Below are 17,154 nucleotides of genomic sequence, written 5' to 3' on the forward strand. Positions count from 1 at the left end.
TCTTTGATAACCCGGCCCTGGTTAAAAACAGCCTCGATCTCTCAAGTCCTCTTCAGGCATTTCTTTATGGACGCTCTCCTTTACCCATCGCCTTCCTCAAGTTGGGAGGCTGACTGGCTACAGAGGGGAGCGTGCTCTACTGCGGATGGAGGCTCCACACGTGTTATAGCACCCCGGCTTTTTAGGACTCTTAATATTTGCAAGGAGCCAACAGAGTATAGCAGACTCCCCCCCCATCTGTGTGTGTGGGGGGGGATGAGCAGGGGACGGGGTGAGCTCGAAACAACGTGGAGAAAAGAACGTCTGAAGAGGACTTCAAGTCATGGAATTAAGTGCAGGCCAAGGACGGATATTATTTACTCTTCTTCAATCTTGTAGCCCACCTGAATAGACCTCGGGGCCGACCGTTTGAAAACCTCCGATCTAAATTCTGTTGGAACCATAAAATAAGTTGGCCTATCTAGCATTTTTATTTGAGTCACGCAACCAAGATGAAAGAAGCGGCTACACGGATGGCTCCCTTCCGACGATCCGCGCGGGCGCCCGAAAAATGCCGAGAGCCGACTTGACGGCGAGGAGGACTGCAGAGGCAAGGGCGGGATTGCTTTCTGACTCCGTTCACGTGGAAGGCAAGGGCAGGGCTGTCTCGCCATGACCTTGAGCACGTCTGTAGGGTAGAAAAGTCGAGGTAGCTTTTTGCGCGAGGGAGGATAGGCGGCTGTTTGGATGAGGGAGGGAAGGACGCCGCCCGCCCCCGCCGCCTCTGCATCGTGGGTGTTCCCCTCCTTCACACGCATTACTTGATTCCCAGCCTCAACTGCCGTGTCCTCAGTCTCTCTGCCCAAACTGTAGCGTGAGGGCACCGAAATCTCCTCTTCCCGCCCTCCGGAATCGCAGCATAGGAGGCAGGCAGACAAGCCGGCCCTGCCCCCTTAGCGTGCGGGCGGGAGCGGCTGGCTGGCTGGCTTATTGGCAGGCAGAAAGAGAAGGCTTCGCCGCAGCGGAGACCTGAGAGGCGGTCCTGGTGGTGGTGGCGGCGGCGCAGATGGCTCCTGCGGGCGGCGGCGGCCGCTCGACGGCGGGAAAGATGGCGCCGTCGCACGTCCTCAAGTGTTGCCAGAAGGTGCTAGCCTGGGTGCCCGTGGTCTTCATCGCCCTGGTTGTGGCCTGGTCCTATTACGCCTACGTGGTGGAGCTGTGTGTGTGTGAGTAAGCTGGCTGGGCGCTCTCTGACAGGCGGCAGAAAAAAGCACTTCCTGGGATGTCCCTTAAACCGCCGTTGTAATAGGGGTGGAAGGTGGTGAGTTTCAGGTAGATGCTGTCTCCCCCCCAACTTACCGCTAAGCATTCATGGTGGGAAGATAAGTCTCGGACTTCCTCCTTCCCTAAATTACATCTGTCTCCTCCCCTCCTTCCTCCCTGCTGAGCAGCGGTGAGGACCAGCCCAGCGGTTATTCATCCCAAAAGAATCTGGGGAGACCTGTTGCCTGCTCTCGTCTCCACCTTGGTCTCTAGCGCTGCATGCAGCGGAGCACACCAGGATGTTTTGCATTTATTAATCTGGAAGAGAGAGCAGCCAGGCGCAAGCTCTTTACTTCTGTTGGTGAATGTGGATTAGTTTCCACTTCAAGTGCATGGATTGAAAGGAGCAAGTCCACCGTTTTGCAGCTCTGGCTGTGAGTGCAACAGGGTATTCCTGGGACCTGAACAGTGCGATCCTAAGCATCTTTACTTGGAGGCCCATTTGAGTTCAGATAAACGTGCATAGGGTTGCAACCTGACCCTACATCAAATGTTTAACTGAATATTGTACTGTGCTAAAATCTTTGGGTTTTCACTTTTTCTTGTGTACGTTTTTGCACCAGATTACATTTCCATGAGGCTGCCATTCAACATGAGTATGTGATTCTTTAGTTGATGCTGAAATGCTGGTGAAAGTCCCTTTCACTGGACAAGATTTGAGACCAGAAGTGCAGACAACAACAACTCCTGCAGCACTTCAGCGTGCTTCTCTTGTCATTGCTACTTGAATGACCAAGGTTCCTGGAGAGAGACCACCCTAGAAGGGTCTGATAATTGAACCTTCTGGGTTATGAAGTAGTTCAGCATCAAACAATCCAACCCAAAGACAATAAGGACGATGGGTGTGGAACAGGTTTAAGATACAAGTTTCACTTGTATGGCAAGATGTTAGTATGAGCCTAAACCTCTTGAAATTATTATGGATGCCTACTCAAGATCATTTAATACAAGTTAGTTACCCACTTCAGTAGCTCTTTTTCCCATAATTAGGGTAATTAAACAAGATGAAAAGGTAGATTTTTGAAAATAGGCTGCATTCATATATATTTGCTGAATGGCAAATATGTTTTAATGACAGCCACTGCAGAATAATGTTCTGGTAACTAATTCAAGGTGAAGGAGCTAAGATTATTGTGAGCAGATTATTGCTTTCAGCCTTGATTACTGTTCTTTATCAACTTTTGAGTTAATTCACTAACCATCCTTGAGTCTTCATCCTGTAAATCATAATATCGTGAGAGCATTCCTTGTTAAAATATGGAAACATTTTCAAAACCTGCTGTTTGTTTTCCTCTGTCAATGTTTCTGCTTCACAAAATAGAATTTAAAGCAAAACAAAAAGCATAGGGGTTCTGTTCACAGAAGGCTTTGTTCCAGTGAAGGAATCCTGCCAGTGGAAGGGGGGAAGGCTTTTGCTTATTCCTGCCTCTCCCTGCTGCAGTAGTGTAGTGGCAGTTCAGAAGTGCAGGGTCCCTTCATGATAGTCATACCACACACCCCTCACAACCATGAGGCCCCTTTTCTACTTTCTCTCTTGCTTTCGTGGTCATTTCGCGAGTCCATGCTACACTACAACAAATGTCCCTAGGAGCCATTCATCATGAAAGGGGAGGCTGTGTGTGAGCTACTGATAAGAGTCTTCTCAGTGACAGACTCATTTCCTTTCACCTTGATTGGCTCCAATCAGCAAGGAAGGACTCTTCTCAGTGGCTAACACACTTCCTTTTCATGCTGATTGGCTCGTACATAGGGACCTCACTGGTATCCTGCTCCCAAACATGTTATGGGTCTATGACTATCACCCCCGTGACCCCAGACAACTACATCGCTGCTCTGTCTCCAGTCTCCAATACCACATCTTGCACTGTTCTGGAATGTTGGGGGACCCTTTAGAGCAGACTTTCAGTGTGTGCAGGGGGCTGCAGGGGAAGGGGGAATCAGCAAAGTCACCTCCTCTAGTTCCACTAGTGGAAGCATCACCCAAGTAAGAGGATCCACCTGTCAGCAGAAGCAAAGCCTGGATCCAAGCCATAATATTTTCATCCTTCTAACTGTTGATTCTAAAATTTAGTGCATTTTAAATAGACTTTCAGTGTAATTCTTAACCAAACTGGCACTGATTGTAATGGGAATAACTTCCAGATAAGTACAATAAAGCTTGTAACCTGATCCTATGCATGATGGTATGAAACTAAAGCCCATTGAACTTGGTGTGTGTAAAAGGATTGACTGATTCAAATGATGGCTACCACAGCTATGTATTGCCTGATAAAGCTGGTGTATCTCAGTGGATCCAGTGAAAGACTTTGACCTGGAAGAATAGCATTCAAATCCTGTCTCAGTTATGAATTCCCTTAATTACTTGTTCCAGACCATCATATCTCAGCCTTATCTATGTGTATGCGTAGGAATAATGATGAGCTCCTTTTTAGATGCAATAGCCCTGTTTTGTCAATGCATGGAAGGGAAATGGGATAATGCCTACTTTCCTTCCTCTCAACCTCCATGTGTTGATCCTGATCTTTTGAACAGAAGCTGCTCATGTACAAGTTTTATGTATGCATGTAGGGTCAGAGTGTGCAATCTGTAGCTTGCAAACGTAGAATACAGAGAGAGCCTTTGTGCGTACAACTTGTACACATGTATGTTGTTTGCAAGAGAACTGGATCAACGTGTTGAGGCTGGCTGTGCAAGCGGTTTCTCCCTCTTCACACATTTATGACCCCTGATTTGATTAACCAAACAGAGCTAGTGAACTTGCTATATTATAAATGAAAGATACATTGATATTGTTGGCCTGTCTGACATTGGCTAGGTTGTGTGGTGAAGTTATGATGGTAGTGCTATTCGTACAACACTTACGATATAGGAAGCTAAGATTTTACAGCGAAATACGTGTTCATATTCAAAATGCTTTCAGCAATCAAGGCTTTGTCTATATCCCTGTCCTTTGAAGGTTTTCTTGGCAAAAGATTCATAAAACCCATTGTTTGAAATAATATTCAAGCTCTTGTTCTTTCTTACATGCAGTGTCATTGTCACATGGAGGCCCAGTAAGCAGTCAACATATAAGTTTGGTTCAGATGTAATGATCTCAGATCAGGAACAAGCCATGTACCTCCTTCCCTTACATGCCAAGTTTCAATGAAGATTTTGTCGTTTCTTATGCCCCAAGTTTCCTATGATGTCTGAACTGGGAAACTATGAGTTAAAATGCCCCCTACAAACTAGGATATCAAACCAGAATATGATCCTGATTCTTAGTCCCAGAGTCTTAGTTTAAAACGTAGTTTGGACTGAAATCATTATATCTTAATCAGGTAATATTTTTTTGTATGAGATATGCTATATATATATAGCTCTCACATATATTAAAAGCACAAGATATATAAATATATTGAAATAAAGTTGTATCATATATGTATCTTCAGTAAAAAAAAAGAGCTAATAGTGCTTAGGAGTGATAGTTACCATGCGCATGGGAACTTCAAAAGGTTAGCAACTGTGTAGCTGACAGCACTCTTTCTGTTGGATCAGCCTTTGACTGCAAAGGCTATGATCGTCTTCCTCTAGCATCCCAGATTTAGAGAGGGAAGATAAAGGGGGAGGTGAAATGTTTAGTTTTGAACATCTTCTATTGCAAATTGTCAATACAGTAATTGATATAGACAGGCATTATCATTATATGGCTCAGGGGTTATGTGCCCTGCCACCTGTGCAGCTGTGGGCAAGCTGCATAGTCCTAAGGAGCCCAGTTGCCCCCCAGCTGGTAGTTGCAGGCAAGGAAGGGGCTAGCTTGTGCAGCTGTGGCAAGCTGAGCAGGCCTAGCCTCAGAGGGAGGCAATGGTAAACCCCTCTGAATACCACTTACCATGAAAACCCTATTCATAGGGTAGTCATAAGTCGGGATTGACTTGAAGGCAGTTCATTTCCATTTTCAGTTGTGGAAGAGGAGTGAGAAGTTAAGCCAAAGGCCTCAAAGAAAAGTGGGTCATGTGGAGGGATTTGAAGGAAAAGATAAAGATGGCATGTATGTGTGAAGATCAACAATAGAAGTCAAATCTTTAAATTTGTATACGCTGGTACTATTTGCTAAAATAATTTGTCATTATTTTATTTATGTATTATTTGTGGCACTTCTAGCCCCCTCTTCATTAAATTCAGTGCCAGAGCAGGGTACAATATAATAAATAAAATCCATAAAATAATAAAACCCGATTATAAATGGAGAAAAAATTGTCTGTGTTGTGTATGACCTTGTTTTAATTTGTTTAGTTTTGCCTTGTAATGTTCAGTTTTATTGTTTGCTATTTTGGAAAATCAGAAGCAAAACATTTTTAAAGACAGAAGCCAAAACATTGAATAAGATATTTTTAACCTGGGGGGGAATCTATATATAACAGCAATAGTTATTGTTTTGTAATCTTTTAACACTCTCATATTGTGCATAAGGAGTTTTTATTCTCTCAGGGTTTTTATCTGTCCCACAATACCAAGATTGGAATTGTATGGTTGGAAGGCTAATGAAAGTTATCGGCTATTCCAGCCATTTATTTTAAGGATAACTTTCAACACAAAAATATCTTAGCCAGGTTAGCTAGGGACTGTGTAGTCCAGCATCCTCACAGTGGCTGACCAGACATCTAATAAAGTACAAGACATTTTGATTTTATTGTGATGCATAAAAGTCCTAGGCAGAGGTTGATTGATGTGGGCGCTTTGCAGGAGGGGACAAAAAGAAGGATGGAGGTAGTTGTGAAATGCTGTACATTTTTTTTCTTTGCTAGGGTTTATAGTGCCTGGTGAAGTATCATTGGTTCACAAAATCACATCATGTAATGTTGAATAAGCAGGGCTTAGCCTGGGCATGCTAGACAGCAGGCATAATATGTCTGCTGTGCTTCCTCCTGGGCAGCTGTCTTGACTATACCGAAGAGCCACGGATAACTGGAGCAACGTACATGTGGCTTCCTCTTCAGGAAAGTTGCCTTGGCTGAAGCAGAGTAATATACTTGAGTTGGGTTGCCAGTGTTCAGTTTTATAATGGTGTTGCAGCTGTGTTGCAGGCAAATACACTGATATAAAGTTTGAACATTGTTTAATTAAGTGTGCTTGTGGAAGTTGCGTTTGTATTTGAAACATGTGGAGCATAATGGCTCTAAAGGGAAGAAGGCTGTCAAAAGGCTAGAAAGGCAGATGCAGGGAAGATACTTGAAAAGCAGAAGCATGTTGGCTAGAAGCAGCAGCGACATTCCCCAGGAATTTGAAGAAGTGTGTTATTGTCGGTAAAATACCTAGCAGAATAGGAAACATCTGGGAGTTCTGTTAGACAGGATACTAGGTGTGGTATCTCTTGTAGTGTCTGGTTCATTTCCCATACCCTAGACTGGTATTTCCCTGCTCTGTCTTCCTTATTAAGCATCATTTAACAAGTGTTTTTAAAAACCTAGTGACTTTCAAAACAGCTCAGATGAACTTAAGCGAGCCATGTATGGAAGATAGGGAATTTGCTTTGAATATGAGAGCTTGGGTAGAGACACTTACCGTTCTGCCGGTTCCAGCGTGTGTCCATCTCTCTTTTCTAAAAACAGGGGCACACAATGCTAGTCAACCCTGCCTCTTACTGTAAAACCTGGTGGGATCAGCTTGAGTGCATTTTTAAATTCAGCTTCACACAGATTTCACAACTGATTGGCAGATCATCCCGTTGCCCCTCCAGGTGCAGCCAGTGGAAATGCTTTACTGTAGGCAACTAGTGTGCTCACAGCCCTTGTTTCTCCAAATACTCCAAAAGTGTTCAATACTTTTGCTGCACGTATAACATGTGGAGACAGAAAAATAACTGACATTGTATGATCCACCTTGTCTCAACGCTACAGATTAACCTAAAGTAGTTTGTAAAACAGCTGAAGTTGGCAGCACACTGGTCAGTTAATTAGATGAACAGGCTGTATTCGAGTATGAATTAAAGGGCAAGATAAAAGTGGAATAGGCAAGACAAATGTAGCTCGCTACTGTGCTGGTATATAGTGAACAAAAATGTTTATATAACAAAGGGGTAAAATGTGGATTTGAAATCATCACTTCTAGGTAATTTGGAATGCTCTTAGTTCATTCCTAGAAACATGCAGCCAGCCACTCTATTGAGTTCCCAAAATAAACCCTCAAGCCTGTCAGAAATTATTCAGTATTGAGAATTTGTGTGTGGAGTCCAGATGATTCAGGGTGGGTAAAAAGATGCCAAGACTTTCAGAACAACAGCATTGGCTTGAATCCAAATTGGACTGGAAGAGATCAAAAGATGTTGGGCATAATCTCTTGGAGAACTGCACAAGTCCCACTGAAATTTAACGGGAGCACAATTGTCAGGTGTAAAGATCCAAATGAAATAGGCTTGACTAGAATGCTTGACTGGTTCCATAAACACACCATCTCCATGCATACAAATTCTGAATAGATTAAAAATGCACATATATTATTTGTTTTATTTTAAAACATATTTGTATACCACTATTTTTAAAAAAAATCTAAGTGGCTTACAACAAAAAACCCGTACAATAAAAATAATTTAAAAATACTGTAAAAACAAAGGTCAACTATTGCAAAAAGACATCTTATTGCCCGCATAAGCCTTGTGGAACAGAAAGGTTTTCAGCAGGTGTTTAAAGGTTAAAGCAGAATCTTTGTTGGCAGTATTGTGTGTGTGTGTGTCAGTACTGAAGATTGTTACTAAGACACGCCTATGTGAAGCATAGGTTTGTATTCTTTCTCCTTTTTCACTCTTAGTCTATGGCAACACTTTGCCTATTTTGTGCCTCAAGCATCGTAGCTCATATTGTGTGTTGAGATTGGTTAAATCACTTCTGTTGGAGTTGCTGTTAAGTTTTGAAACAGATCTTGCAGTTCAAAGCAAAGAAGCATGGCGGTTGGTTTTTTCTATATTAAAATTCCTACCTGAATGTGAATACTACTTCTGATTTGTAGGTCTTATCTGGTGATGGCTAAAGAATTACTACAAATATGTTAGGGGCACGTTATTGTAATATCTTCATGGCCTTATTATCATTTTTGTTCATTAAATGTATGCAGCTGCCCATCAGTAAATATTCCCTGGGTGGCTTACAACAAAACAATATTAAAAATACAGTATAATAATTTAAATCAACAATAAAAGACAGCTAAAATTATCCTTGCAACAGACAGCCAAAATCAATTTACATCAATTTTTAAAGGAAAAAGCCTGAGTGAGCAAAAGGCTCTTCGCCTGACACCAGAAATAGGTTAGAGGAGTCATCAGGGAAGCCTCTATTAGCTATAGTTAATGTGTCAATACCAAAAAGGCCCTCTGTGTAACTACTTGCCTTGCTTCACTTGGTAGAGCACGTGGAGCAGGGCATGAAGGTTATAATAGACATAATTGGGAGGAGGCAATCTTTCAGGTTACCTTGTCCTAAGCTGTTTAGGGCTTTATATTTTGATATCAGCACTTTAAATTGGGCCTGGAAATGGATTCGGAGCCAATTCAGCTGGTAAAGCCCTGATGTAACATGATAAAAAAGCCAAGGGTTGTTTTCACCATATTTTTGCTAAGTACGGTATGTTAAAATGTCTACAATATGCATAAACTTGATTCTTGAGCTTGCATGTTCTACTGTCATCATCAACATGACGACTAGAATCTCTCTCCCCTAAATAACAAAATAGAAATGCTTGTTGAAGCATTTCAAGTGATAATCTTGTGTTTGAGGCAGCATTGTGTAATTGGTTAAGGAATTTAATGAAATCCATAAAGGTTGTGGGTTTAGGGGTTGTGCTGCATTGTAGCCTGCGGGGTTGTAGATGGGGCATGGGAATTGTAATGCTACAAATGCTGCCTGCACCATTGTTATTTACTGCCGAGCATGCCCTAAATGTCTTAGCCTCAGAAGTCATGCGTGCTCCTGTTTTTAGTGATTTATTTTATTCCATAAGTTAAAATTGTTCTTTATATAATTTGGAAGTAAAATGCTATCATATATTTATAACATTTCGCTCCCTCTTTTTGTTTATAAACGTGAGCTTTGAAATACTCCTTTTATCTTACTCATGGTGCCATCTGTAAAACCAACTAATTGTTCTTGAGAACCTTTTGATCAAAGCTGTAGAAGAAGGGATTCTAAGTTAACTTTAATTGAAACATTGCTTCATCTTTTTATTCAAGAGAAGAAACCCTTCCATTACAGATACTCCAGTTTAGTTGTGTGTTTTTTATTCTAAAAAGAAACTATTTTTTTCATATTATTATTATTATTTATTACATTTGTATACCGCCCCATAGCTGAAGCTCTCTGGGCGGTTTACAACAATTAAAAACATTAAAAGCAAATATACAAATATAAAAACACTAAAAAAAATTAAAAACACATGCTAAAATGCCTGGGAGAAGAGGAAAGTCTTGACCTGGCGCCGAAAAGATAGCAGTGTGGAAGATCATTCCATAATTTGCGGGCCACCACTGAGAAGGCCCTCTTCCTTGTTGCCAACCTCCGAGCTAAATGGTTTAGCTAATGTGCAATTTTATTGCATGTTTTCTTTCTCTTCACATTGTAACCCATTCTACACTTGGGGCTAGCAAAAGGACCCACTTCCTAGGCAGGTGCAGGTTATCAGTCTCCCAACTTCTCAGAGCCGCTTGTTCTTAAACGGCCCGAACTCCTCCTCCATTGCTGCGATACTCGCTGGCGTCTTCGCTCTGCAGAGGGAAGGGGAGCCTCCTGTTCATCCCCTGAATCTGCTTGAAAGGCTTCAGCCGGGACCTGGACATTCTCCAGCTGGGGAAGAGCTGGAGTTGTGTCTTCAGGGATTCTGCTTGTTCCTTCCTCTGGGTCCAGCGCTGCTGCCTCTTCCTTCGAGTCCTCCAAAGGGGCCATGACACAAACTTAAGGATAAAGAGTCTATTGCACTGTGCTGGAAAGAGCATTACCACGACCTCCTTCATTGTAACTCTGTTGTGGCTGGTGAGGTCTTCTTGCAAATTCCACAGCAACAAACTAGAGACGAGCTTGCAGTATCCCCTAATTTGGATGAAATCAGTAAAGCTATCAATCAAATGAAGAACAACAAAGCTAGTTGACCTGATGGGATTCCTGCTGAAATCTTTAAAGAAGATGGGCCTGAACTTACACAACAACTTCATAAGCTCATCGGAAAATTCTGGATGAGGGAGGAGATCCTGGCAGACTTTAGGGATGCCATAATTATCACCTTTTTAAAGAAGGGTGATAGAATAGATTGTGGGAACTATCGAGGTAACTCTCTTCTTGCTACCACAGGTAAATTCCTTGCAAGGATCCTCACAAATCGCCTCCTGCCGATCTCAGAGGATGTCCTCCCCGAATCTCAAAATGGTTTCCGCCCTTCCAGGGGAACAGTGGACATGATCTTCACTGCACAACAGCTTCAAGAAAAATGCTGGGAGCAGAATCGACCTTTAAAGATGACGTTTATTGATCTGACTAAGGCCTTTGACACTGAATCGAACCGCTCTCTGGACCATCCTTCTGAAAACTGGATGCCCTGATAAATTTGTGAATATTTTGCAACTCCATGACAACATGACAGCAACAATTTTGGACAACAATGTTTTTCAGAGTGATCCATTCAGAGTCGGATCAGGCATAAAACAGGGATTCGTCGTTGCTCCTACCTTATTTGCTATTTTCATTGCTATGATTCTACACCTTATTGAGGGGAAACTTCCTACTGGTGTGGAAATCATATATCGAACCAGTGGAAAGCTTTTTAATCTCAGTAGGCTAAAAGCAAAAAGTAAGGAAATGTCAACCTCTGTTGTAGAACTTCAATATGTGATGATAATGTAGTCTCTGCACATTCAGAGAAATATCTTAAAACTATCCTAAATGTCTTTGCAGAAGCATATGAAAAGCTTGGGCTCACTTAATATTAAAAAACCCAAAGTGCTTCATCAACAGGTGCGAACTAATCCCTCTGTAGCACCATCAATCCAGCTTAATGCTGTGATGTTGGAGAATGTTGATCATTTCCCCTATCTCAGCAGCCATCTCTCTGTAAAAGCTGACATCGATGCTGAAATTCAATATCGTCTGAGCTCTGCAAGTGCCGCATTCTCCCGAATGAAGCGTAGAGTGGATTGGGATGTTCTCAGGGAGACCAAAATGCTTATTTACAAAGCCATTGTACTACTGACCTTACTGTATGTCTGTGAAACATGGACCATTTATAAACGCCACTCCCAACTTCTTGAAAGATTCCACCAATGCTGCCTCCGGAAAATTCTGCAAATTACTTGGGAAGACAGACGGACTAATGTTAGCGTTTTGGAAGAAGCAAAGACTACCAATGTTGAAACAATGATCCTTCAACATCAACTTTGCTGGACCGGCCACGTTGTTCGAATGCCTAATCACCGTCTTCCAAAGCAGCTACTTTACTCCCAACTTAAGGATGGAAAACGGAACATAGGTGGACAGCAAAAGAGGTTTAAAGATGTTCTTAAAGCGAATCTAAAAAAAATGTAAGATGAACATTGACAACTGGGAAGTCTTGGCCCATGAACGTCCCAAATGGAGGTCGGCTATTATCAAAGGTGCTGTGGACTTTGAAGAAGCACGACTACAGGGCAAATGGGACAAACGAGCTAAGCGGAAGGCACGTCAAACAAATCCTCATCGCGACCATCTTCCATCTGGAAACCTATGTCCTCACTGTGGGAGGCTGTGTGGATCCAGAATTGGCCTCCACAGTCACTTACGGACCCACTGTTAAAGAGCTTATCTTTGAAGACAATCTTACTCGGCCACGAGTGATCGCCAAGGAATGAAATGTATGAATGATTATTGTGATTGACTGTGCTGTTTCAGAAAGATTAGTAGTTGAGCTGTGCCCATCTTGCCCTATGCCAAGAGCCTCACTAGGGGAGAGTAATATTGTACTCAGGTCCTGCTTGTGGGCTTTCCTTAGGCATCTGGTTGGTTTTTGTTGGTTTGGTTTTGTTTTGGAAAATTCTTGTCATATGACAGACAGTGGTACCTTCCATATAAAGAATGACAGCTTATTTTAAGAACAGGAACAATTTATGAATTGGGCTGTCTGAAAAATTCAGTGAATAAAACACGGCGACTGCACAACAAAAGCCTGATCTTCATATCCTCTCCACCAGTGGGGTGGGGGGGATTGGCTGATGTTATGCACCTCCCCCCAAAATGCCCCACCTAGAAATGTCTCTGCCCCACCTAACAAGGAGGTCTGACTACAGGGCTGAGGTGAGCTATTGATCAGATCCAGCAGGGCTCTTCTAATGAGCTTGAGGGCAGGCAGAAGTTCTTCTATCTGCTCTGAAGTCCTGTGTGATATCAAAGACACACACAAATATACACCAACCAAGGGTTAGTGGTGACTACAAATAATGGCCAGCTCTTGAGCCAAGCAATATTATTGCAATGTGGTCTTCGTGGGACTGCTCTTGAAGACGACTCAGAAACTGGTACAAAGTGCATTTAGATCTCATATAGCCTGCTTTAAAAGAGCTGCATTGGTTGCCAGTTTGTTTCCAGACTCAGTTTAAGATGCTTATACTAGTGTTTAAAGCCCTATGTGACTTAGGTCCCAAGTATAAGAACATAAGAACATAAGAACATAAGAAGAGCCTGCTGGATCAGGCCAGTGGCCCATCTAGTCCAGCATCCTGTTCTCACAGTGGCCAACCAGGTGCCTGGGGGAAGCCCGCAAGCAGGACCCGAGTGCAAGAACACTCTCCCCTCCTGAGGCTTCCGGCAACTGGTTTTCAGAAGCATGCTGCCTCTGACTAGGGTGGCACAGCACAGCCATCATGGCTAGTAGCCATTGATAGCCCTGTCCTCCATGAATTTGTCTAATCTTCTTCTAAAGCCATCCAAGCTGGTGGCCATTACTGCATCTTGTGGGAGCAAATTCCATAGTTTAACTATGCACTGAGTAAAGAAGTACTTCCTTTTGTCTGTCCTGAATCTTCCAACATTCAGCTTCTTTGAATGTCCACGAGTTCTAGTATTATGAGAGAGGGAGAAGAACTTTTCTCTATCCACTTTCTCGATGCTATGCATAATTTTATACACTTCTATCATGTCTCCTCTGACCCGCCTTTTCTCTAAACTAAAAAGCCCCAAATGCTGCAACCTTTCCTCGTAAGGGAGTCGCTCCATCCCCTTGATCATTCTGGTTGCCCTCTTCTGAACCTTTTCCAACTCTAGAATATCCTTTTTGAGATGAGGCGACCAGAACTGTACACAGTATTCCAAATGCGGCCGCACCATAGATTTATACAACAGCATTATGATATCGGCTGTTTTATTTTCAATACCTTTCCTAATTATCGCTAGCATGGAATTTGCCTTTTTCACAGCTGCCGCACACTGGGTCGACATTTTCATCGTGCTGTCCACTACAAACCCGAGGTCTCTCTCCTGGTTGGTCACCGCCAGTTCAGACCCCATGAGCGTATATGTGAAATTCAGATTTTTTGCTCCAATATGCATAATTTTACACTTGTTTATATTGAATTGCATTTGCCATTTTTCTGCCCATTCACTCAGTTTGGAGAGGTCTTTTTGGAGCTCTTCGCAATCCCTTTTTGTTTTAACAAACCTGAACAATTTGGTGTCATCAGCAAACTTGGCCACTTCACTGCTCACTCCTAATTCTAGGTCATTAATAAACAAGTTGAAAAGTACAGGTCCCAATACCGATCCTTGAGGGACTCCACTTTCTACAGCCCTCCATTGGGAGAACTGTCCGTTTATTCCTACTCTCTGCTTTCTGCTTCTTAACCAATTTCTTATCCACAAGAGGACCTCTCCTCTTATTCCATGACTGCTAAGCTTCCTCAGAAGCCTTTGGTGAGGTACCTTGTCAAACGCTTTTTGAAAGTCTAAGTACACTATATGCTTGTTGACACTCTCAAAGAATTCTAATAGGTTACTGAGACAGGACTTTCCCTTGCAGAAGCCATGCTGGCTCTGCTTCAGCAAGGCTTGTTCTTCTATGTGGTTAGTTAATCTAGCTTTAATAATACTTTCTACCAGTTTTCCAGGGACAGAAGTTAAGCTAACTGGCCTGTAATTTCCGGGATCCCCTCTGGATCCCTTTTTGAAGATTGGCGTTACATTTGCCACTTTCCAGTCCTCAGGCATGGAGGAGGACCCAAGGGACAAGTTACATATTTTAGTTAGCAGATCAGCAATTTCACCTTTGAGTTCTTTAAGAACTCTCGGGTGGATGCCATCCGGGCCCGGTGATTTGTCAGTTTTTATATTGTCCATTAAGCTTAGAACTTCCTCTCTCGTTACCACTATTTGTCTCAGTTCCTCAGAATCCCTTCCTGCAAATGTTAGTTCAGGTTCAGGGATCTGCCCTATATCTTCCACTGTGAAGACAGATGCAAAGAATTCATTTAGCTTCTCTGCAATCTCCTTATCGTTCTTTAGTACACCTTTGACTCCCTTATCATCCAAGGGTCCAATCGTCTCCCTAGATGGTCTCCTGCTATGAATGTATTTATAGAATTTTTTGTTGTTGGTTTTTATGTTCTTAGCAATGTGCTCCTCAAATTCTTTTTTAGCATCCCTTATTGTCTTCTTGCATTTCTTTTGCCAGAGTTTGTGTTCTTTTTTATTTTCTTCATTCGGACAAGACTTCCATTTTTTGAAGTCAGAAGACTTTTTGCCTCTAAGAGCTTCCTTGACTTTGCTCGTTAACCATGCTGGCATCTTCTTGGCCCTGGCGGGACCTTTTCTGATCTGCGGTATGCACTCCAGTTGAGCTTCTAATATAGTGTTTTTAAACAACTTCCAAGCATTTTCGAGTGATGTGACCCTCTGGACTTTGTTTTTCAGCTTTCTTTTTACCAATCCCCTCATTTTTGTGAAGTTTCCTCTTTTGAAGTCAAATGTGACCGTGTTGGATTTTCTTGGCAATTGGCCAGTTACATGTATGTTTAATTTAATAGCACTGTGGTCACTGCTCCCAATCGGTTCAACAACACTTACATCTCGCACCAGGTCCCGGTCCCCACTGAGGATTAAGTCCAGGGTTGCTGTCCCTCTGGTCGGTTCCATGACCAACTGGTCTAGGGAATAGTCATTTAGAATATCTAGAAACTTTGCTTCTTTGTCATGACTGGAACACATATGCAGCCAGTCTATGTCTGGGTAGTTGAAGTCACCCATTGCTACCACATTTCCTAGTTTGGATGCTTCCTCAATTTCATATCTCATCTCAAGGTCTCCCTCAGCATTTTGATCAGGGGGACGATAGATCGTTCCCAGTATTAAGTCCCTCCTGGGGCATGGTATCACCACCCACAACGATTCTGTGGAGGAGTCTGCCTCTTTTGGGGTTTCGAGCTTGCTGGATTCAATGCCTTCTTTCACGTATAGAGCGACTCCGCCACCAATACGTCCTTCCCTGTCCTTCCGATATAGTTTATATCCAGGGATAACCGTATCCCACTGGTTTTCTCCATTCCACCAGGTCTCCGTTATGCTCACTATATCAATGCTCTCCTCTAAGACCAAGCACTCCAGTTCTCCCATCTTGGTTCGCAGGCTCCTAGCATTAGCGTACAGGCACTTGTAAGCAGTGTCTCCCTTCAAGTGTCTTTGGCACTTGTGGTTAGGCCTGTGGTGATTTTGCTCTTCTGAATTTATATCCTGTGCCCCTGCTCTCACAATGCCTACTTCTAGGCCTACCCCTTCTAAAATTTCATCATTTCTTTGGTTTTTATCCCAGGGGGGAGGTTTATTCCGAACCGGACCTTTCTCAGCTCCTGTTGGGTTTCCCCCCTCAGTCAGTTTAAAAGCTGCTCTGCCACCTTTTTAATTTTAAGTGCCAGCAGTCTGGTTCCATTCTGGTTCAAGTGGAGCCCGTCCCTTTTGTACAGGCCCGGCTTGTCCCAAAATGTTCCCCAGTGCCTAACAAATCCAAACCCTTCCACCCGACACCATCGTCTCATCCACGCATTGAGACTGCGAAGCTGGGCCTGTCTGGCTGGTCCTGCGCGTGGAACCGGTAGCATTTCAGAGAAAGCCACCTTGGAGGTCCTGGCTTTCAGCATCCTACCTAGCAACCTAAATTTTGCTTCCAGGACCTCACGGCTGCATTTCCCCATGTCGTTGGTGCCAACGTGCACCACGACCACTGACTCCTTCCCAGCACTGTCTACCAAACTATCTAAACGACGGGCGATATCCGCAACCTTCGCACCAGGCAGGCAAAACACCTTGCGGTCTACACGCCCATCACACACCCCACTGTCTATGTTCCTAATGATCGAATCACCCACTACAAGGATCCCTCCACCCCCTGGAGATATATCCTCGGCACGAGAGGATAGCTGCTCATCCCCCAAGGAATGGGTCCCTTCTAAGGGATCGTTTCCCTCTTCCTCAGCTGGATGCTCTCCTTCCCCGAGACCATCGTTGTCCATGATTGCAGGAGAGCTATCATCGTTGGAGTGTGACACAGCTATAACGTCCCTGAAGGCCTCCTCCACACACCTGGAGGAGTGCCTCTCTCAGCTTTTCCAGGTCCGCCACCTTGGCCTCAAGGAAATGAAGTCGTTCCCGGAGAGCCAGGAGCTCATTGCACCGAGAGCACACCCACGACTTCTGTCCAACAGGCAGATAGTCGTACATGCTGCAGGCGGTGCAAAACACTGGAAAGCCCCCACACCCCTGCTGGCTTCTTACCTGCATAGTTTTGTTTAAGGTTTATTACGTCAATGGGTTGAGATTGCGGTTTAGTTGAGGTCAGGAAACAGACGGGCAGAGTGGGGGGCCCTGGCCTCCTCGCCCTGCT

At 43.5% G+C, this 17,154-nt stretch overlaps 1 protein-coding gene across 3 annotated transcripts in view; it reads left to right on the forward strand.

Moving 5' to 3' along the window:
* Positions 1-662: 662 nt before the first annotated feature.
* The window catches only part of ZDHHC20 (zinc finger DHHC-type palmitoyltransferase 20), a 71,028-nt gene continuing 54,536 nt past the window's right edge, over positions 663-17,154 (forward strand). For 2 of the 3 annotated variants that reach the window (XM_061628564.1, XM_061628565.1), the window contains exon 1: positions 663-1,205. In XM_061628564.1, coding sequence (XP_061484548.1) covers positions 1,046-1,205 — 160 coding nt within the window. In that variant the 5' untranslated portion in view covers positions 663-1,045. The remainder of the gene's footprint in view (positions 1,206-17,154) is intronic. The other variant, XM_061628563.1, reaches the window with a different exon arrangement.

This window comes from Rhineura floridana, chromosome 5 (genome assembly GCF_030035675.1).
Source record: "Rhineura floridana isolate rRhiFlo1 chromosome 5, rRhiFlo1.hap2, whole genome shotgun sequence".
In the NCBI taxonomy this organism is placed as follows: Eukaryota; Metazoa; Chordata; class Lepidosauria; order Squamata; family Rhineuridae; genus Rhineura; species Rhineura floridana.